This window comes from Ammospiza caudacuta, chromosome 32, assembly GCF_027887145.1.
Source record: "Ammospiza caudacuta isolate bAmmCau1 chromosome 32, bAmmCau1.pri, whole genome shotgun sequence".
Taxonomy (NCBI): domain Eukaryota; kingdom Metazoa; phylum Chordata; class Aves; order Passeriformes; family Passerellidae; genus Ammospiza; species Ammospiza caudacuta.
In genome coordinates, this window is record NC_080624.1 from 4,661,519 (window position 1) to 4,683,651 (window position 22,133).

Sequence of the window (22,133 nt, forward strand, 5' to 3'; positions counted from 1 at the left end):
ATTTGGGATCTGGGCCGGAATTGGGGTCAGGATTTGGGATCTGGGCTGGAATTGGGGTCAGGATTTGGGATCTGGGCTGGAATTCAGGATCAGGGCCAGGATCCGGATTTGGGATCGGTCCCGGCGCGGCCCCAGCCCGGCCTCGCTCCCCTCCCCGGGCATTCCCGGAGCTCCCTCGGCCTCTCCCCAAAAATGAAACCTGGAAAATCCCAGCGGGATCGGATCCCTGCTCTGCCCCAAACCCCTCAGGAATTCCCGAATTAAAGCCCAAATAAAACAAAATAAAAATTGGATTTTTTCCAAGGGAAATCGAGGCTGGGGGAGAAGAACCCAAGGGGAAATCTGGGAGGAAATTTGGGTTCTGCTCCATTTGTAAAACAAAAAAAAAAAACAAAAAAAAACAAAAAAAAAAAAAAATGGAAATAAAGATGGAAACGGGAAGAAAATAAAATTTCATGGATGTTGGAAAATCTGGATTTGGTTTGGGGTGAGAAGTGCTGGAATTGGGCACAGAGCAGAGCAGGAACTCAGAGGTGACCTCAGCACTCCCAGCTGCTCCATGGGGATATTTGGGGAGAAAAAGGAGATTTTTGGTTAAATCCCAGCCCCACTCTGGAATCATAAGGAGAATTTCCCTCCCCAGCCCTGATTTTCCCAGGTTTTACCCCAAAATCCCACCCTGGATTTACCTCAGGAAACCACACCAGGACAGGCAGAAACTTTAATTAAATTTTCACCTTTATCATCACAAATTTGGGGTAAAAAATGTGGGAAAAGGGTCAAAGCCAGACCTGCAGCAGCACCAGGAATCCGTAATTAATTAATTGGTTTGGGATTAATTAAACTCCAAGTCCCCTAATGAGGCCACCAAAGGCGAGGGGTGACCCCAGGACAGGGAGGGTCCCACACCCAAATTCCTGAATCCCAAATTCCCGGATCCCAAATTCTCCTGGGGAAATCCTCCACGGGCAGAACGACTTTGGGGGATTTAACCAGAATTCCAGGAATTTTAACCGGAATTCCAGGAGTTTTAACAGGAATTCCAGGCATTTTAACCCCAATTCCAGGTGCCTTAACCCAAATTCCAGGAGTTAAACCCCAATTCCAGGAATTTCAGCTCAAATTTCAGGAATTTTAGCCCCAATTCCAGGAGTCTCAACCCCAATCCCAGGAATTTTAACCCAATTCCAGGAGTTTCACCCCAATTCCAGGAGTCTCAGCCCCAGTTCCAAGAGTTTTAACCATAATTCCAAGAGCTTTAACCAGAATTCCAGGAGTTTTAACCAGAATTCCAGGAGTTTTAACCCAATCCCAGGAATTTTAACCCAATCCCAGGAGTTTTAACTGGAATTCCAGGAATTTTAACCCAATCCCAGGAGTTTTAACTGGAATTCCAGGAATTTTAACCCAGTTCCAGCAGTGTCACCCCAGTTCCACAGCCCCGTTTGGGAAGGGGCAGAGCTGCGGCTCAGATCCGCACGACCTGGGCGGCCACGCAGGGGCTGATCCGGGGGGCGGCCCCCGGGAACGTCCCCAGCCCTGTCCGTGGTTCCGTCCCCGTGTCCGTCCCCAGCCCTGTCCGTGGTTCTGTCCGTGGTTCCGTCCCCAGCTCTGTCCGTGGTTCTGTCCGTGGTTCCGTCCCCAGCTCTGTCCGCGGTTCTGTCCGTGGTTCTGTCCCCGTGCCCGTCCCTCCGCAGCAGCAGCCGCCCGTAGGTGCCCCCGGCCTGGCCCTTGGTCAGACGCCCGGGGTTGATGCAGACGCAGCCCAGCACGTCCTGACGGACACACGGACACGGACAGGGGGACAGGGACAGGGGACGGGAATGGGGACAAGGGACAGAAAATAGGGACGGGGATGGGGACAGGGAAAAGGGGATGGGAAAAGGGGACAGGGATGGGGACAGGGACAGACAGGGACAGGGGCACAGGGAAAAGGGACAGGGATGGGGACAAGGGACAGCAGGGGAGTAAAAATCCATGAATACAGAGGATCTGGGACCCCCCCAGCCCACCCAAACCCCAAAATCCCCCCCAGTCCAGGAGATCTGGGATCCCCCATCCCCGATCCCGGCCCTGCCCGTGGGTTTCCCTGCTGGAATTCCCCCCGGGGGTCTCTCAGGGGGGACTCAAGGGGTCCCAGGGGGGCTTTGGGGTCCCAGGGGGGGTCTCAGATGATCTCAGGAGAGTCCCAGGGGTCTCTCAGGGGTCCAAGGGGGTCTCAGGGGAGGCTGAGGGGTCTCAGGGGGTCCCAGGGTACCTCAAAGGGTCTCAGGGGACAGTGGGGGCTCTCAGGGGTCCAAGGGGGTCTCAGGGGGTCCCAGGGTCACTCAGGGGGTCTCAGAAGATCTCAAGGGGTCTCAGGGGACAGTGGGGGCTCCCAGGGGTCATTGGGGGGTCTCAGAGGGTCCCACCTTGATGAAGAACCGGAGCTCCGAGGGCGTCACCAGCACGTCCGGGGTCACCGGCAGCGCCGCGAAGGCGCCCAGAGCCTCGAGGTGCAGGGGGAGCCCCTCGGGGGGCGGGTACAGCGGGTAAAAACTGGGGAGAAAAATGGGGGTTTTGGGGAAAAACGGGGATTGTGGGGCTCGGAGCCTCGAGGTGCAGGGGCAGCCCCTCGGGGGGCGGGTACAGCGGGTAAAAACTGGGGAGAAACGGGGATTTTTGGGATTAAAGAGGGGTTTTGGGGAGGAAAAATGGGATTTTGGGGAGGTCCCCACCTGCGCTGGGTCAGGACGTGCCGCAGGATCCGGGAGAAGCGATCGGAGAGCCCGGAGGAGCTGGGGGGGAAAGGGAGAGAATGGGTGAGAAAAGGGAGGAAATGGGGAAAAAAGGGATGGGAAAAAGGGGAAAATGGGAGAGGAAAATGGGGTGAAAGAGGAGATTTGGGAGGGAAGGGAAGAGAGAAAAGGAAGAGGAGAAAAGGGGGAAAAAAATGATAAAGAAGGGGGCAGAGTAAAGAAACGGGAGGAAAGGTTGAATGAGAAGGGAAAAAGGCTTAAAAAAGGGAAAAAGGTTAAAAAAAGGGGAAAAGGTTTAAAAAAAGGGGAAAATGTTTAAAAAAAGGGGAAAAAGGGTAAAAAAGGGGGAAGAAAGGTTAAAAGAAAGGGGGGGGAAAGGTAAAAAAAAGGGAAAAAAGTTAAAAAAATGGGGAAAAAGAGGTTAAAAAAAGGGGAAAAAGGTTAGAAAAAGGTCAGAAAAGGATGAACGTTTTGCAAGAGGCACCTGCAGATCTCCTCGGCCCCCAGGTGCAGCAGGAGGTCGGTGGAGCTGAGGCCGAGCACGACGCCGTCGACGTCCAGAGTGCAGGGCTCGGGCAGCAGCAGCACCCGCTGGACACACGGACACGGGATGGACACACGGACACACGGGATGGACACACGGGGTGGACACACGGGGTGGACACACGGACACGGGATGGACACACGGACACACGGGATGGACACACGGACACGGGATGGACACACAGACATGGGATGGACACACGGGGTGGACACACGGACACGGGATGGACACACGGACATGGGATGGACACACAGACACGGGATGGACACACGGACACACATGGGATGGACACACGGACACGGGATGGACACACGGACACACGGGATGGACACACGGGGTGGACACATGGACACGGGATGGACACACGGACACACATGGGATGGACACACAGACACGGGATGGACACACGGACACACATGGGATGGACACACGGACACGGGATGGACACACAAACACGGACACAGGATGGACATGGGATGGACAGATGGACACGGGACGGACACACGGACACACATGGCATGGACAGATGGAAACACATGGCACGGACACATGGGATGGACACACGGGATGGACACACGGACACGGGATGGACACACATGGGATGGACACACGGACACACACGGGATGGACACACAAGATGGACACACAGGATGGACACACGGACACATGGCATGGACACACAGGATGGACACACGGACACATGGCATGGACACACGGACATGGCACGGACACATGGGATGGACACACGGACAGTCCAAAGGACCCCAGAATGCCCCAAAGCCACCCCAGAATACCCAAAATCCCCCTAAAATGCCCCAAATCTGCTCTGAAAAGCCCCAAATTGGCCCCAAATCACCCCAACCCCCCCCCCCCAGTCCCATCAAATTTTCCTAAATCCCCAAAATGTTCCCCAAACCCCCAGGGCTGAGCTGGATTTTCTGCAGGAAAGGGACAAAAATCATTAAATGAAAGAATTTGAACCCAAAAAAGGGCTGGGAGGAGATTGGGAGCTCCACAATTCAAATTATCCCAAATTTTTGTACAGAAAATGGAATTTCAGCCCAAATCCCAGCTGGGGGGATGGGGAACATTGGGGAATTCATTTTTGGGGTGAAAAATGGGAATTTTTGGGGTGGAAAATGGGAATTTTTTGGGTGGAAAATGGGGATTTTGGGGTGGAAAATGGGGATTTGGGGTGGAAAATGGGAATTTTGGGTCGGTACCGCTCTGTCCTCCTTGGGCAGCTCCGGGAAGGCGAAGGGCGGCTGAGGGTACACGGGGAGGTGAGAGACATCCCTGAGGGAGGGCACCAGAACCAGCTGGCAGCCTGAGCTGGGGGGAAACAGAGATTTGGGGTGAAAAACAGGGATTTGGGGAAAAAACTGGGGATTTTTGGGGTGAAAAATGGGGTTTTTGGGGTGAAAAATGGGGATTTTGGGGCTGGGTCTGTGGTCAGTATGGTGGGAGACATCCCTGAGGGAGGGCACCAGAAGCAGCTGGCAGCCTGAGCTGGGGGGAAAAGGGGAAAATGAGAGAGATTTGGGGTGAAAAATGGGGATTTTGGGAAAAAATGGGGATTTTGGGGTGCAAAGTGGGGATTTAGGGAAAACCCCCATGGGAATGAGGAATTTGGGAATTCTGTTCCCTCCTCACCTCCTGGTGCCCTCGATGATGGTCCTGAGGCAGAGCCTGAACACGTCCGAGAAGGGGCTCAGGAGCTGGCAGCTCTAAAATGGGGGGAAATCAAAATATTTGAACAATTTGGGGGATTTTGGGATTTGGTGCTGCCCAGATTAGAAAAATTTCCCATTTCTGGGGTTTGGTGCTGCCCAGATTTGAACAATTTGAACAATTTCCCATTTTTGGGGTTTGGTTCTCCCCAAAGCCGCAGGGATTGGGGGGATTTGGGGGGAATTTTGGGGTTCCATCCTCACCTCCACCTGCTCGTGCTTGGCATCCAGGAAGGGCCCAAACTGTGGAAAAAGGGGATTTTTGGGGTTCAGAAATAGGATTTTTGGGGTTCATTAACGGGATTTTTGGGGTTCATTAATGGGATTTTTGGGGTTCATTAACGGGATTTTTGGGGTTCATTAATGGGATTTTTGGGGTTCATTAATGGGATTTTTGGGGTTCATTAACGGGATTTTAGGGTCACAAATGGGATTTGAATGTGAATGTTGAAGGGTTTGGAGGATTTCAAGGCTGCAGGGTCAGGGGTTCAGGATAGGGTCAATAACGATGAAGTTAATTAAAAGTCGTTATTAATTAGCGCTAATGACCCACCAGGATGCAGAGGTCGGGCCTGTCCCTGCTCACCACCCCCAGCAGGTCGGGGTGAGGGGTCAATAACGATGGAATCGATTAAATTTCCCCGTTAAGGGGTTCAGGACGGTGCCAATAACGATGAAGTTAATTAAAAGTCGTTATTAATTAGCGCTAATGACCCACCAGGATGCAGAGGTCGGGCCGCTCCCTGCTCACCACCCCCAGCAGGTCCCGCAGGGGCTCGAAGGCGGCGCCGTCCGAGGGCGTGAAGGGCCCGCAGGCCACCAGCACCCGCCGCGCCTCTGCGGGAAACAGTGGGGATTTTGGGGAGAAAAATGGGGGATTTGGGGGTTTGGGGAGACAAAAAGGGGGTTTGGGGTCAGAAATGGGGGTTTGGGGCTCACCTGGCATGGGCTCCGTGGGGGTGTGGAAGGGCAGAGGGACCCCCTGTGGGAAATGGCCAAAAGTGCCCCAAATCCACCCCAAATCCCCCAAATTCACCTCAAATCCCCCTCAAATCCTCCAATTCCACCCTAAATCCAACCCAATTCCACCCCAAATGTCCCAATTCCTCCCCAAATCCACCCCAAATGACCCAATTCCACCCCAAATGCCCCAAATCAACCCCAAATCCCTAAATTCCATCCCAGATTCCCCAATTCCACCCCAAATTCCCCAATTCCACCCCAAATTCCCCAATTCCACCCCAAATGCCCCAACTTTGGGGTCACCTCGTAGATTTTGGTCACCACCATCCTCCTGCCCGTGGGGTTGGTGCCTTCCAGGGCCACAACCTGGGATTGGGGGAAAAAAGGGGGAAATTGGGAACAAAGGGTGGGAATGGGGGAAAAGGGGGGAAAATTGAGGGGAAAATGGGGCAGGAATTGGGGATAAAATGGGGAAAAGGGGCAGGAATTGGGGAAAAAAGGGGCAGGAATTGGGGATAAAAGGGTAGGAATTGGGGAACAATTGGGGAAAAGGGGCAGGAATTTGGGGTTAAAAGGGTGGGATTTGGGAAAATGGGATTCCCCCCCACAGGCTCACCTGGCCTGGGAACAGGGAATATTCTGGAAGCTCAGACAGGTCCAGGGGCACCTGGGCCCCCCCCGAGTGCTCCCTGTCCCCCACCAGCAGCACGGATTTGGGGTTCAGCTTCCCGTTCCCGTCACAGCTGATGGTGCCCAGCACCGTCACCGGCTCCTGGGGGGCAAAACGGGGAGAATTCAACACAAAATGGGAAAGTTTAACACAAAATGGGGGATTCAACCCAAAATGGGGGGGTTTAACACAAAATGGGGGATTTAACCCAAAATGGGGGGGTTTAACCCAAAACGGGGGGATTTAACCCAAAATGGGGGATTTAACCCAAAATGGGGGATGTAACCCAAAGTAGGAGGATTTAACCCAAAACGGGGGATTTAACCCAAAATGGGGGATTTAACCCAAAATGGGGGATTTAACCCAAAATGGGGAGATTCACCCCGAAAGGGCCCCGGGCTCCCACCTGTGCCGGGATCACGGCGGAGCTGAACCCCTCCAGGCCGTGGTGCCTCCGCAGAACCTCCCCGAGCTCCTCCACCCGCTCGGCCAGCGCTGGGGGGACACCGGGGTCAGCAAGTGACCCTGACCTCTGACCCGGTGTCCTGGGGTCAGCAAACACCCCCTGACCCCTCCCGAGCTCGGGGTGATCCCAATGTCACCAACCCCCCCCCGTGTGCCCCTGCCCACCTTCCCTGACATCCAGAAGCTTCTGGAACATGAACCTGTAGGGCTGGCTCAGGAGCTGCTCGGGGCTGCCGAAGGCTCTGACGGTGACGCCGATGCTGCCGGCGCCACCAGTGCCACCAGCAGTGCCACCAGCAGTGCCACCAGCAGTGCCACCAGCAGTGCCACCAGTGCCACCAGCAGTGCCACCAGCAGTGCCACCCGCAGTGCCACCAGCAGCGCCACCAGTGCCACCAGCAGTGCCACCAGCAGTGCCACCAGCAGCGCCACCAGCAGCGCCACCCGCAGTGCCACCAGTGCCCAGCCAGACCTGGCCCTGCACGGCCCCGAACGTGGCCACGGCCTCACCCCGGCCTGTCCTGGACGAGTATTTCTGGGAGGGGGTCACACTGTGGGGACAGGAGACACAAACACAGGGGTCAGGCAGGGATGGGGGTGTCCCACCCTGAAATTCCAGGGTTTTCCTCCTTTTTGTTATCCCTGTTTGGGTTTGGGGTTTTTCTCCTTTTTGTTATCCCCGTCGTGAGCACAAAATGGAGCTTGAGGGGGTGAATTCCCTGATGTGTGAGCAGAGGGAATTTAGTGATTTGAGTTGATTCATGAGGCTTTGAAATTAAACGTTTGGAGCTTTAAAGGCTTTGTAATTGCAAGGAGTTCAGCGTGGATTTAAGAGTTCCCCCCAAATTCACAGAGCTAAAATGTCCCAATTCCACTCCCACAAGGAATTGGGATTTCAGGGGAAAGGAGGAGGAACAGGGGGAGCAGAGGGGATGCAGGAAGGAAGGAAGGAAGGAGCAGAGGGGATTCAGGAGCCCCACTGACCTTGGGGAGAAGCTGCCAGGGGAGAAGAGCCCCAAGGGGCTGCGGGACGGCGGCGCCCGCTTGGCCTGGGGGGTCTCAGGGGTGGAATTGCTGCGTTTGTGGGAGCCCTGAGGGAACAAAAACACAAAAATTATCTTTACAGGGTGGATTTAGGGGAAATCCCACAGATTTGGGTGATTCTCACCTTGGATGGGGTGGTGTAGGCGTCCAGCAGCTCGTCCTCCTGCTCCTCATCGAGGCTGGGGTTGTTAAGGGGTGAAAACACTCCAGGTTTGGGGTGAAATCCTAAATCTGAGAATTCCTGCTACTACCAGGCTCCCCCTGGGGATGTGGGACAGATCAGGGGGCCCAGTTTCTGCCAGAGCCCCCAAATCTGCTCAGGATGTGGGGATAAGCTCGGGATCTCCTCAGGATTTCAGGATCTCCTCAGGAATATTGGAATATCCCCAGGATCCCCTCAGGATGTTGGAATATCCCCAGGATCCCCTCAGGATGTTGGAATATCCCCAGGATCCCCTCAGGGTGTTGGAATACCCTCAGAATCCCCTCAGGGTGTTGGAATACCCCCAGGATCCCCTCAGGGTGTTGGAATACCCTCAGAATCCCCTCAGGGTGTTGGAATACCCCCAGGATCCCCTCAGGGTGTTGGAATACCCTCAGGATCCCCTCAGGATTTCAGGACACCCCCAGGATGCCCTCGGCAGTGAGGATACAGCCCCTGCAGCGAGTGGATATCATGGAGCAGCCCCCGGCGCTCGTCCCTCCCGCGCCGCCCGCGGCTGCCGCGCTTGGCCAGCACCTGGAGGGGCAGGGCAGGCACGGGGTGAGTGCTCCCCGCCATCCTGGGGCTTTGGGGGATCAAAGGGGGCAATTGGGGACCCCCACCTCGTGCTCGAAGGCGTCCAGGCCCTCGGGGGTGAGCTGCAGGTCCAGGTCCTTGCTGGTGACAAAGGCCAGCAGCTCGTTGGCCAAGGCCACCGGGCCCAGCCCGTGGCTGAGACACAGCTCCACCACTGAGGGGAGAAATGGGGGTCAGGGGGGTCCTAAATTCCACTGAGATCCCCCTCAAAATGTTTGGGTATCGCCCAGTCACCCCCTCAATTCTCTGTGCCCCCCCAACCCGGCAGGTCCCAAAATCCACTCATCCCCACAACAGCACCCATGAACCAAATAAACCCTCACGATTCCCCTGACCCTCCCAAACCCCTTCCTCCTCCCCAAGCCCCCCCATCTCCCCCCTCAGGCCACGTCCCCCGGAGCACTCACGCTTGTCGGGCACTTCCTCGCCCTCGCAGCGCAGCTCGAAGAGCCGCAGCTCCCTCAGCACCGCCTCGGCCGTCACCGCCTCCGGGCCCCGCTCCGCTTCCAGCTCCGGCTCCATCCCCGGCTCCGCCATGGCCGCGCTCAAACAGCGCGGCCGCGGCTCCGTGAGGGGAAGGGCGTGGCCAAGCCGTATAAGGGGAAAAGGGGCGTGGCGAAGGCGGGATAAAGGGCGTGGTTACACAAATTTAGACAAAACGGACCAATGGGCGAGCGATGGGCGGGAGAAGGGACGGAACCGGCGTGCTCCAAGCACCGCCCATGGGGGTGGGAGGGGAAAAGGGCGGGAGGAAAAAAGGGCGGGAAAATTCGCGCCCTCAGAGCGCTGAGGGGGCGGGGCCGAGGCGGCTCTGAGGGAACCGAACCCGGCCGGGCCTGAGGGGCGGAACGAGAATGGGGCGTGGAACCGGGAATCGGGGATCCTGTCCGGGTCTGAGGGGTGGAACCGGGTACGGGGGACCCTGCTCGGGCCCGGGGGTCACACCTGTCCCGGGGATTCTGCTCCAGGTCCGGGGTCCCCTCCCTGCCCGGCCCCTCATCCCCTCCGAGTCACGGCAGCCTCGTCCTGCACCCCCCGCCCAGGAGACACCCCCGGGTTTTAAGTCACAACCACCAAAATATCCCAAAAATATATGAATGTAACCCCAAATATGTGATCTATAACTCCAAGACAACCCCTAACCCCGTTACTTTGCAGCACCTCGAAAGGCCCTCACCCTCTGCCCTGAGGGGGAGAAAGAACTGCCAGAAAAGAGTTTTGACTTAAATAACTTTTTTTTTTCTTTGGTTTTTATCTCATTTTTAATTTATACAATAAAAAAGTCATTTGCTGGCACCCGGGGGCAGCAGATCCCTGAAGCGAAGGACGACGGCCGGGGCTCCGTCAGCACAGGAGGCACCAAAATCCAGAGGATTTGCCCCAAAAGGGCCGAGCGTGAGGTGAGGGAGGGACGGGGGCTTTGGCAAAGCTGGGGGGGGGTCCCGTGTGACCCCCACCCCCCCCATCCAGCCTTTTCTGCTGAAAAAAGCCAAAAAATGGGAGAAACTGGCGCGGGGTCGTGGAAGGCACTTGGAGGGTCCGGTCAGGCGAACATGGTGAGCTGGAGCCACTGGGGAGAACGAGGAGGAGGGTGAGGGAGAAAGGAGAGGAAGAGAGGGTGAAGAAAACAGGGAAAAGCAAGAGAATGAGGGAGAGGAAGAGGAGGAGGAAGGCCTTGAGCTCCCCCAGTACCTGCAGCAGGTCGAAGGTGACGACGCCGTCCTGGTCCACGTCCATGGCTTGGAAAAACCCTGAGGGGAGGGAAAGGCGTTGGGATTCTGGAAAGTTCCATTTGTGAGGGAAAAGTGTGGCTGGGATGATTCGGGATTGGGTAGGAAGGATCATTTGGGATAATTTGGGATCACTCAGGACTGCATGGGAGGGATGGTTTGGGATCATTTGGGATTGGGTAGGAGGGATCTTTTGGGATCATTGGGGATCGGGGTGGGAGGGATAATTTGGGATGATTTGGGATCACTCAGGGTTGGACAGGAGGGATCATTTGGGATGGTTTGGGATCATTTGGGATTGGGTGGGATGGATTATTTGGGATCACTCAGAACGGTGTGAGAGGGAGGGTTCGGGATCCTTTGGGAGGGTTCGGGACGGGTGATGGGGCGCTCACGGAACATGGTCTCCAGGCGCACGAGGCAGCAGACGAAGCTGTCGAAGTCCAGCGCCAGGTCGGGCTCAGCGTAGCGCGTGATGAGCAGCTCGTGCAGCCTCTTGTTCAGCCGGTACCCTGGGACAGGAGGGCACAGCCCGGGGGTCACCGGGGGGCTCTGGGCAGGGGAGGGGTCCTGGGGGCTCCTGGGGGGGTTTGGGGTCACCTGCAGCCTCCAGCGCCAGGCGCAGCTCGTAGGCACTGATGGAGCCTGACTTGTCCAGGTCAAACTTGCGGAAGATGCTCTGGCAGGAGGAGCCCCCCAGAGGAGCAGGGGTTACCCAAAATATCCCAAATGTACCCCAAAGGAACAGGGGTTACCCAAAATCCCCCAAAGGTACCCCAAAATCCTCCAAATGTACTCCAAAATTCCCCCAAAGGAGCAAGAGTTACTCAAAATACCCCAAATGTACACCCAAAAGAGTAAGAGTTACCCAAAACACCCCAATGTACCCCAAAATCACCCCCAAAACACCTTCATGTACCCTAAAATCCTCCCAAAGAAACAGGGGTTACTCAAACACCCCCAAATGGATCCTAAAATGCCCCCCCAAAGGAACAAGGGTCACCCAAAATACCCCAATGTACCGCAAAATACCCCTGGAGGAGTAGGGGTTACCCAAAGTACCCTAAATTTACCCCAAAATCCCACCAGAGGAACAGGGGTTACCCAAAATACCCCGATGTACCCCAAAATACCCCCCTAGAGGAGCAAGGGTTACCCAAAATATCCCCAGTTTACCCCCAAAGGAACAGGGGTCACCCAAAACACCCCAAAATCCCCCCAACATGGGGGTCACCCATGAGACAGACCCCAAAATGGGGGACACCCATGAGACAGACCCCAAAAGCTCCTAAATGGGTGTTTCCCATAAGGACAGAGACCCCAAAATCCCCCCAAAATGGGGGTCACCCATGAGCCAGACCCCCAAAGCCCCCCCAGGAGTCCCCAGACCCACCAGGTAGTTGCGGATGCGGTTCCAGAGCACGTTGAACTCCACCAGCCCCAGCTTCCCATTCCCGTCTTTCTGGGGGATGGGGTTAAGGAAAGGGGGGTCCCGGGGGGAAAGGGGGGTCCCAGGGAGGTTCAGAAAAGGGGGGTCCCGGGTCCTGGGGGGGGTGAAGGAAAGAGGGTCACAGGGGTCCCCCTAAAGCCCCCCCAGAGCCCCCCAGTATCCCCCTGCTCAGGATACGTCCATGAGGTTCACCATGCTCCGGCAGGACTCCAGGCTGAAGCCCTTGGTGCGCAGGTCTTTGTCTGCAATCGGGAGTTTGGGGGTTAATGAGACGTTAATGAGATGTTAATGAGCGGGGCGGGGTTAGTCGGGGTGGAACTCCCCCAGTCCCAGCTCACGTTTGGCGATGATGCGGTTGAGGATGGTCTGCAGCTCGGTGACGCTGATCTCCAGGTCCTGGGGAGGGGACACGTGTTGGCCATGGTGTCACCAATGACATCATCAGCAAACAGTGATGTCATTGGCAACCAGTGATGTCATGGCCAACCAATGATGTAATTGATAAACAATGACATCACTGCTAATCAATAACATCACAGCCGAGTAATGACATCATTACCAACAATGATATTATTGCAAACCAATGATGTAATGGCCAACCAATGACATCATGGCAAACCAATGATGTCGTGGCCAACCAATTACATCACGGCTAACCAATAACATCACAGCTAACTAATGACGTCATCACCAAGTGATGTCATTGCTGACGAATGATGTTATTACCAACCAATGACATCATTGCCAATCAATAATGTACTAATTACATCACTCCCAACACATAACATCACAGCCAACCAATGACATCATCATCAACAATTATGTCATTACCAACCAATGGCAGCACAGACAACCAATGACATCACGGCTAACCAATGTTATGTTATTTACAATCAATGATGTCACAGCCAACCAACGGCACCATAACCAACAAATGCCATTGCTAATCAATGACATCATGGCCAATCAATGACATCATCATCACCCAATGACATCACCACCAACCCCTGAGCTCACAGCCAATCAGCACCGCTCCCTTACCGGCCCCGCCAGCTGCTTGAAGAGCTGCTTGAAGTTCTCATCGATCTCGCTCTCCCTCAGCACTTTCTGGGGAAAAATAGGCCATTTTGGGAACCGCCCAAAGCGGCCATTTTGGGAACCGCCCCGGGGGAAGAATCGGCCATTTTGGGAACCGCCCAAAGCGGCCATTTTGGGAACCGTCCCAGGGGAAGAATCAGCCATTTTGGGAACCGCCCCACGACCCCATCCCCCCGTCCCCGACTGACCTCATCCGGCAGCGTGGCCTGGATCTTGTCGTCCATCTCCCTGCGGACAGACAGACACACAGACACAGAGCGGGCTGAGCGCGCGGGCGCGGCGCTCGGTACCGGCGCTGCGGCGGCGACGACGCTTACTCGGTGCCGGCTTTCTTCTCGGAGAAGACGCGGAGCACGAAGTCGCCCTCCTTGTTGGGCTCGAAGGTGGAGGGCACCACGATGTACTCGCCGGGCGGCAGGCGGAAGCGCGTGCTCACCTCGCGCAGGTTGATGAACTGCTCGGAGCGCGCGCGCGACGCGTTGGCCAGGAAGAACTCACGCTTGAGGTGCACGCCCGACCTCCCCACGTACTGCGGGCACCGGGGGGGAAAAGCTCCAGAACGGCCCCAGAAACGGCCCCAAAAACACCCCCGGGGGCAGAATGTGCCGAAACAGCACCAACAGCGCATGCAACCCACCTCGGGAGGGACCTGTGAGGAGAGAAGGGACCTCGGTTGGTGACAGGTGACACCAGGTGAGCCCGGGTGACACCAGTTAATGCCAGTTGATGGTGGTTGATCCCAGTCAAAGCTGGTTGATCCCAACGGATCATTGGTGACACCAGTTGAAACCAGTTGAAGCCAGGTCATGCTGGTTGGCCCCAGTTGATGCCAATAGACCCCAGTTGACTCTAATTGACCCCAATTAATGCCAGTTGATCCCAGTCAAGGCTGGTAGACCCCAGTTGATGCTGGTTGACCACAATCAACGTTGGTTGACCCCACACAAGGCTGGTTGGCCCCAGCTGCTGTTGGTTAACCCCAGTTGATAGTGGTTGACCCCAATTGATGGTGGTTGACCACAGTTGATGGTGGTTGACTGTAGTCAATGGTGGTTAACCCCAGTCAAGGCCGGTTGACCCCAGCCAATCCCGTTACCTCATAGACAGCGAATCCAATGGTCTCCATGTCCTTGCCGTAGCGGCGCTCGCGGCGCCGGTGCTTCTGCATCAGCGCCAGCAGGAAGCTGCAGCCCGGCTCGCGCCCGCCGTCCTCGTCCCTGTCATCGTCCACCTCGTCCAGCTGGATCTTGAACTGGGGGTTGATCCAGAACGTGGCTGCAGAGGGGGCAGAGGGGGCTCAGCGGGCGCCCGGCCCCGCGGGCCCGGCGCCGCCCCCCGGCGCCTACCGGGGTAGTTGCGGCAGCCGCCGGCGGTGCTGCCGCGCCGCCACGTCCCGTCGTAGAGCCGCGTGTTCCACTTGCGGAACTTGCGCGACTGCAGCGCGTCCGGCGTGAGGTTGCAGATCTCCAGGCGGGTGAACTCCCGCAGGAAATCCCGGAAGGACATCCTGCAGGGAGAGTCTGAGCTCGTTTCCCATCACGGAACGGGCGGGAAAAGGGGTTTGCGTTGGAGTTCTCCTACCAGAACTCGCCGTCCTCCATCTTGACCATGAGCTGCTGGCGCAGCGCCGGCTCCACCGCGTGCCACTCGGCCGAGCTGCGGGACAGCAGGGTCAGCGTGGCCCAGGGTCGTTAATGCTAACGAGCCTGGCGCTAACGAAGCCTCAGCCTCACCCGTCGCTCCAGGCGCCCGTCCACTCCACCTCTCCCCAGGGGTTGCGCATCCGGATGAGCTCCAGGGCCTGCCCGCGGTACGGGATCTGCGGACGGCGCCGTCAGGGCCGCACCACCCAAAATCCACCGTTTTCCACCCAAACTGGTGCCCAGCCTCACCTGCTTGGCGCCGGTCACTGAGTAGGCGTGGCCCTTCACCAGCTTCTTGAAGGTCACGGCCTCCATGTCGAAGGCGCTCGTTATCTGCAAGGAGCCACCGCGGCGTTACCCAGGGAACGACCCCAAATCCTGCTGATTTTCCCCCAAAACGCCCAGGATGGCTCACGTCGATGGAGTGACATGAGAATGACCCCAAATCCCGCAGATTTTCCCCCAAAACGCCCAGGATGGCTCATGTCAATGGAGCAACGTGAGAATGACCCCAAATCCCACTGATTTTCCCCCAAAACACCCGGGATGCCTCACATCAATGAAGCAAGATCAGAATGACCCCAAATCCCCAGGTTTTCCCCCAAAATGCCCAGGATGGCTCATGTCAATGGAGCAACGTGCGAATGACCCCAAATCCCACTGATTTTCCCCCAAAACACCCGGGATGCCTCACATCAATGGAGCAAGATCAGAATGACCCCAAATCCCGCAGATTTTCCCCCAAAACGCCCGGGGTGACTCACGTCAATGGAGCAGCCGAGCAGCGAGCCGCGCTCCAGCGCCTTGAGGATGATCTGGTAGAGGTCGGCCGGCGGCCGGCGCAGGTCGAACCACTCGGTGACGCCGCCCGTGAAATCCTCGAAGCCCTCGGAGGTGCTGCCGCCCGACAGAGCCTCGTAGCAGCCGTTCACCCTGTGCGCCATCCAGGATGGTTTTTGGGGGTTTTTGCCCCAAAACGGGCGCGGGGAGGAGCGGGGAGGGACCGTACTTGGCGTAGGCCTTTTCCAGCAGCGCGCTCCAGAACTCGGAGCCCTCGGCCGAGTGCACGAAGAGCAGCTTGCCGTCCTTGGTGGGCAGGAAATCGTCCACCACCACGTCCAGCCACTCGCCAAACTGCCAGATCTGGGGGGGACGAGGATGGGGAACCCCCAAGTTTGTGCAGGGAAGGAGATTTTGGGGGAAAAACGCTCGGTTTGGAGTCCTACAGGGCAGCGGGGAAGTGGAGTTATCACAGAGAGAGTGGGACATGAGGAACTGGGTGGGAAAAGTACCGGGGGATCTTCTCAAAATTGGGGTGTGACCAAAATGGTGGAGGGAATCCTTGAAATGCTGGGGGTCACCCCAAAATTACAGAGTGGAGCCCCAAAAGTGTGGGGGATCCCCTTGAATGGTCAAGGGGAGGCCTAAAAAGGTGAAGAAAGCCCCAAAAATGTATGGGAGCCTCTCAGAACGACAAGAAGAGCCCTGAAGTGATGGTGGGAGCCCCAAAACATTGGGATTTGCACCCAAAATGGCAGAGGGGAGCCCCAAGGATTTGCTGACCTGGAAGGGATGCTGGGAACCCCAAAATGCTGGGATTTGCACCCGAAATGGCAGAGGGGAGCCCCGAGGCCGGGATTTGCTGACCTGGAAGTGGAAGATGCCGGCGTAGCCCTGCTGGAAGCTCTGCCCGTGCGGCACCACGCGGTGCAGGAGCGTCTCGTTGAGCGTCAGCGAGGCGATGGCCGCCAGCAGCCAACAGTCACCTGGGCATGACCAAAAACCACCAAATTCCAGCCAAAACCATCCCCAAACCCCACAGATCTGGGGCAAAGGAGGACAGAAGGACTGAGACAGGGATTGGGGGTTTTGGGGAGAGAATTTGGGGTTTTTTGGGGGTGAAATTGGAAAAATGTGCTTGGGATTTGGGGGAAGATGAGGGGGACAGGTTGTCTGCATGGGGATGGGGATTTTGGGAGAGAATTTGGGGGTTTTGGGAGAGGATTTGGGGTTTTTGGGGGTGAAATAGGAAAAACACACCCGGGATTTGGGGGAAAAATGGGGGAACGGGTGTTTTGCATGGGGATGGGGGTTTGGGGAGGATTTGGGGTTTTGGGGGTCAAACTGGAAAAATGTGCTCAGGATTTGGGGGAAAAACAGGATTGAGATGTTCTGCACGTGGATGGGGTGTTTGGGGTGGAATTTGGGGTGTTTTTGGGTACAATTTGGGGTGTCTGGGGGAGGAATTTGGAGTTTCCCCGCAGATTCGGAGTCCTGCCCGTGTCGGGTTGGAAGAATTTTGGCGAGTTGAATTCTGGGGTAAAAAGCAGCAATTCCAGGGGCAGAGAAGGACACAGAGAGATCCCAAATCCCCACAGATTTGGGCCCAAGAAGGACAGACAGACAGAAAGGAGGATCCCTCACCCAGCGCTCCCTGGCAGATGTCGGTGCGTGTGGCGCCGTCCACGATGAACTGCGGCCGCGGGCACAGCTCCTGCAGGAGGGAAAACTCCAAAATTTGAGATCATTTGAGATAATTTTGGACAATTGAGAAAACCACAGCGTTTTGGTGAGGATGGACAACCTGTGCCAGGGCCTCACCACCCTTCTGCTAAAGAATTTCATTCTAATACCAACCAGAAAATATTATTTTCTTTCAGTTTGAAATAATTCCCCTATAGCACAATTCTCACTAACATTAGAAGTAGAAATTTTTGTTCAAGACTGATTTTTTGGAAGACAAACTTGAGAATTTGGGGTTGGTTAGATGGTTTTTATTTGTTTTGTCGCTTCTTTTTATTACATTGCTAGATTCACCTCCTAGACAGCGTTTTCAGGAACTGAATGTGCACGCTTGGAAACAACATCACCGTTCCTGAGCACAAATCTGTTTTGGAGTGAAACGAAGGGAGCAGGGCTCACCGTGGGCCTCCTCCACTGCACGCCGCGGGTTTTGGAGGAGCCGGGGCCCAGCTCACGGAACCCCAGCGAGGAGGCGGCCGGGGGGAACGAGGGGTCCTGGAACAGCGTCCCGGAGCTGCGGCACTCCTGCGATTTGGGGAGAAAAAGAAAAAGAAAAGAAACTCCATAACTTTGTGAAAGTTGGAAAGCCGGTGTGTTTTATCTCCTCTTGTCTCTCCCTTGTCTCTTTCATTGGCGCAGTTTTCTCTTTAGCCCGGGCCTTACAGACTTCAGATGTACATTTGACTCAAATGAAAATGGATTTGTGTTTTGGGGATTTTCACTGTGTCTCACCTGCTCAAAGTCCTGGCCCAGGTAAGATGTACATTTTACTCAAAATGGATTTCTGTTTTGGGGATTTTCGCTCTCACCTGCAGCAGCTGCCCAAAGTCCTGCCCCAGGTAATATTTTACTCAAAACGGATTTCTGTTTTGGGGATTATTTCTGGATATTGGGGATATTCTCTGTCTCACCTGCAGCAGCTGCCCGTAGTCCTGCCCCAGGTAAGATGTACATTTGACATTTCTGTTTTGGGGATTTTTTCTGCATTTTGGGGATTTTTTGTGTCTCACCTGCAGCAGCTGCCCGCAGTCCTGCCCTAGGTTCTATTTTACCCAAAATGGATTTAACTTTTGGGGATATTTTCACTCTCACCTGCAGCAGCTGCCCGTAGTCCTGCCCCAGGTACCGCACGGCGTTGTCGTGCCGGCCCAGCCCCAGCTCCTTGGCGCGCTGGCGCCGCACCTGAGCCGAGACCCCGGTGCAGAACACCGGCACCACCGGGGGCTCCGCCATGGCCTGGGGGACGGAGGGGAGAGATGGGGACTGGGGGCGAAATTGGGGGAAATTGGGGGGTTTGGGAGGGATTTGGGGTGAAACTGGAAAAATGTGCTTTGGATTTGGGGAAAAATGGGAGGTTTGGGAGGGATTTGGGGAGGGATTTGGGGTGAAACTGGAAAAATGTGCTTAGGATTTGGGGAAAAATGGGGGTTTGGGAGGGCTTTGGGGTGAAACTGGAAAAATGTGCTTAGGATTTGGGGAAAAATGGGGGGTCTGCATGGGGAAAACAGCGAGGAAAGGAGATGGGGATTGGGGGCAAATGGGGCCTGCATGGGGATGGGGGTTTGGGGAGATTTGGGGGTCTTTGGGAGGAATTTGGGGTTTTTGGGGTGAAACAGGAAAAATGTGCTTGGGATATGGGGACAATGGGGAAAAATGGGGATTCTGTGGGGGAATTTTGGGGTGAAACAGGGAAAATGCACTCGGGATTTGGGGGATAAACAGGGGTAAGACGTGTGGTTTGCACAGGGATGGGGGAATTTGGGGTTTTGGGAGAGAATTGGGGGTTTTTGGGGGTGAAACAGGAAAAATGTGCTTTGGATTTGGGGTAAATGGGGAAAAATGGGGTGGTCTGCATGGGGATGGGGTTTGGGGGGAATTTGGGGTTTTTGGGGATGAAATAGGAAAAACACGCTTTCGATTTGGGTCTGCACAGGGATGGGGAGTTTGGGGGGAATTTGGAGTTTTTGGGGGTGAAACTGGGAAAACGTGCTTAGGGTTTGGGGAAAAATGGGGGGTCTGCATGGGGATGGGGGATTTGGGGTGAAACAGAAAAAATGTCCTTGGGATCTGGGGAAAAATGGGAAAAAAGGGGGGGGGGTCCACATGGGGATGGGGGTTTGGGGGCATTTGGGGTTTTTGGGGGGGAAATTCCCCCAGATTTGAAGCCCTGCCCATGTCAGGTTGGAGGAAATTGGGACAATTTTGGTGAGATGAGAGCGACGCCGTTCCAGGGTAAAAAGCAGCAATTGCAGGGGCAGGGAAGGTCACAGAGACCCCAAATCCCGGGGTGTCACCCCAGAATGGCCCTGGCAGAGTGAGCTCCTGACAATCCTGGCTCGGGACAGCCCCGAGGCTGAGCAAAGCGGGGCAAAGTGCCCCAAACTGGTCCTGCAGGTTGAGGCGGGGCCGCAGGCGTGGCCCGAGGGCCTTCCTCGAGCCCTGGGGAGGCTCATTAAGCATTGGGGTGCTTAATTAACCACCAGGCATGTTAATTAAACGCTAATTAGTGCCACCAAGGAGTAACAGAGCCGTGACAGGGGTGGCGGCAGCGTCACCCCCCAAAATGAGGCCGAACACGGGGGGTTCTGTCACCCCAAAACCCAAGGGTCAGGGACTCCCCAAACTCAGGGGTTGTGCCCCAAAAATGCAGAAATTCAGCCCAAAATGGGGGTGAGCGGGAGTCCCACCCCCCCAGTTCCCTGTGCCCCCCTCGCCCCCTCCCCACGTACGTTTTTGGGGTGCAGTTGGCAGGAACACCCTCGTTTCACCCCGTTTTGGGGGCCCGCAGGAGCTCAGCTCCCCCTCCTGCCCCACCACCTGATAAGAATTAAAAACCCCAAAATGCAAAAACCACCAAAGTTCCAGGAAAAACACCAACACCCCCCATTCCCCAGCACCCCAAAATTCCCTTTTTTGGCCAAACCGCGGCTCGGGGGGTGCGGTGAGGGGGAGCCCCCCCATTTCCCGGCTGCGGGAATGGAAGGCAGGAGGCGCCGGGGGTGATTCTTGCCCGATCCCGCGGGGTTTTGCCCCGTTCCGGAGTTGTGTAATGGGGGCTGGAGGTGCTCCCGCTGTGTCACCGCCTGTCCCCTCCCTGTCCCCGTCCGTACCTCGGCTCTGCTGCGGGGGGCGGCGCTCCCGGGGTCGCCGCTTTTGGTTTTTGGGGAGGGAAAGCGGCGGCAAAAAGCGAAATTTGTCACCCCAAAGTTGCCCGAGCAGGAAGGCGAGGCCGCCCCCGCCCTGCCCCCCCCGGGCCGAGGCTCCTCCCTGCGCCGCTCCCGCCGAGGGCGTGGGGAGGGCTCGGGGAGGTTTTGGGGGATTTTGGGGCGATTTTGGGGGTTTGGGATCCTGCGGGGTGTTCACCGCATTGGAGAGGGGGAGGGGAGTGGGTGGGGCTGGGCATGAGGGGGACATTGGGGGGCAAGAGGGAGAAGGACACGGGGGGACACTGGGGCAGAGGGGGGGACATTGGGGGGCAAGAGGGAGAAGGACACGGGGGGACACTGGGGCAGAGGGGGGGACATTGGGGGGCAAGAGGGAGAGGGACACGGGGACACGGGGGGGACATTGGGGGGTGGGCAGGGGCAGGAATTGGGGGGACATTGGGGGGGCAAGAGGGAGATGGACACAGGGGGGACACTGGGGCAGAGGGGGGACATTGGGGGTGGGCAGGGGCAGGAATTGGGGGGGACATTGGGGGGGACAAGAGGGAGAGGGACACGGGGGGGACACTGGGGGGGTTGGACAGGGGCAGGAATTGGGGGGACATTGGAGGGACAAGAAGGAGATGGACACGGGGGGACATTGGGGGTGGGCAGGGGCAGGAATTGGGGGGGACATTGGCAGGAGTGAGAATTGGGGGGACATTGGGGGACAAGAGGGAGATGGACACAGGGGGGACACTGGGGCAGAGGGGGGGACATTGGGGGGCAGGAAGGGGCAGGAATTGGGGGGACATTGGGGGGGACAAGGGGGGACATTGGGGCAGAGGGGAGGACATTGGGGGTGGGCAGGGGCAGGAATTGGGGAGGGGACATTGGGGGGCAAGGGGGAGAGGGACATGGGGGGGACATTGGGGGGCTGGGGTGGGATATGGGGGGTGGGAAATGGGGGGGACACTGGGGAGGATGGACATGGTGGGACATTGGGGGGGACACGAGGGAGATGGACATGGGGGGACAGTGAGGGGACATTGGGGGGACATCCGGGGGCAGAGCAATGGGGGGACATTGGGGGGCACAAGGGGGAGATGGACATCTGTAGGGTGACACGTGTGACACACTCACCGTGGCTGTGACACACTCACCACGGACCCCCCTCCCCCAAGTCACATCCCACTCCCCTTCTTCATTTTTCACCATTTTTCCCCCCAGAAACAAAAAAACCCACCAAACCAAAATTAAGCATTTTTTATTATGTGTTACCCATTTTCTACATTTTTCCCCCCATTTTCTACATCTCTCCCCCAAAAAAGGGGAGGCAGGAGGGGCCTCGGGGAGAAAATGAACAATTTTGAAGGGTTTGGATGAGAAATAAAACGGAAATAGGAAAAAACTGAGAATATATCACCCCAAACCAGTAGTTAAACAGGAAAGAGAAACTTGTGAGCAAAAATGAGGGTTGGGTTAAAAAACCCCAAAATTGGTTGGGTAAAAACCAAAGAAAAGGCACTGAGGGTGTGGCACAGCCCCAATTCCAGGGGGTTTTACCCCAAATCGGGTGTGGAGCAGCCCCAG

The 22,133-nt window shown here is 56.4% G+C and overlaps 2 protein-coding genes across 2 annotated transcripts; both read right to left on the reverse strand.

Annotated features, from left to right (window-relative positions):
- Nucleotides 1-1,468: 1,468 nt before the first annotated feature.
- Nucleotides 1,469-9,490, reverse strand: POLA2 (DNA polymerase alpha 2, accessory subunit). The gene is made up of 20 exons (XM_058822443.1): nt 9,361-9,490; nt 8,980-9,107; nt 8,808-8,893; nt 8,279-8,333; nt 8,095-8,201; nt 7,555-7,661; nt 7,276-7,350; nt 7,052-7,140; nt 6,592-6,747; nt 6,279-6,341; nt 5,952-5,994; nt 5,731-5,849; nt 5,217-5,255; nt 4,936-5,009; nt 4,506-4,614; nt 3,223-3,329; nt 2,718-2,777; nt 2,412-2,538; nt 1,669-1,775; nt 1,469-1,505 (listed from the first exon to the last, which is right to left on the reverse strand). The coding sequence occupies exons 1-20, from the start codon at nt 9,488-9,490 to the stop codon at nt 1,469-1,471; spliced, it is 1,818 nt and encodes a 605-aa protein (XP_058678426.1).
- Nucleotides 9,491-10,206: 716 nt separating this feature from the next.
- On the reverse strand, nt 10,207-20,607 carry CAPN1 (calpain 1). The gene is made up of 24 exons (XM_058822493.1): nt 20,508-20,607; nt 20,127-20,214; nt 18,490-18,633; nt 17,797-17,922; nt 17,299-17,368; nt 16,522-16,640; nt 15,884-16,017; nt 15,639-15,807; nt 15,124-15,207; nt 14,965-15,050; nt 14,813-14,887; nt 14,578-14,738; nt 14,328-14,506; nt 13,869-13,880; nt 13,549-13,760; nt 13,420-13,459; nt 13,175-13,240; nt 12,472-12,529; nt 12,311-12,375; nt 12,077-12,145; nt 11,284-11,362; nt 11,079-11,195; nt 10,646-10,704; nt 10,207-10,523 (listed from the first exon to the last, which is right to left on the reverse strand). Exons 3-24 carry the CDS (start codon nt 18,628-18,630, stop codon nt 10,497-10,499), a joined length of 2,148 nt encoding a protein of 715 aa, XP_058678476.1. The 5' UTR covers nt 18,631-18,633; nt 20,127-20,214; nt 20,508-20,607; the 3' UTR covers nt 10,207-10,496.
- Nucleotides 20,608-22,133: the final 1,526 nt, after the last annotated feature.

Coding starts and splice junctions, on each gene's coding strand:
- CAPN1 (XM_058822493.1), bottom strand. CDS start 18,630: ATGGCGGAGCCCCCGGTGGTGCCGGTGTTCTGCACCGGGGTCTCGGCT. Junction 17,923..18,489: donor ACTACGGGCAGCTGCTGCAG/GTGAGAGTGAAA, acceptor CCCAAATCGCAG/GAGTGCCGCAGCTCCGGGAC. Junction 12,146..12,310: donor GCATGGTGAACCTCATGGAC/GTATCCTGAGCA, acceptor CCCATCCCCCAG/AAAGACGGGAATGGGAAGCT.
- POLA2 (XM_058822443.1), bottom strand. CDS start 9,490: ATGGCGGAGCCGGGGATGGAGCCGGAGCTGGAAGCGGAGCGGGGCCCG. Junction 1,776..2,411: donor AGCTCCGGTTCTTCATCAAG/GTGGGACCCTCT, acceptor TGTGTCCGTCAG/GACGTGCTGGGCTGCGTCTG. Junction 1,506..1,668: donor GACGGGCACGGGGACAGAAC/CACGGACAGAAC, acceptor CGCCCCCCGGAT/CAGCCCCTGCGTGGCCGCCC.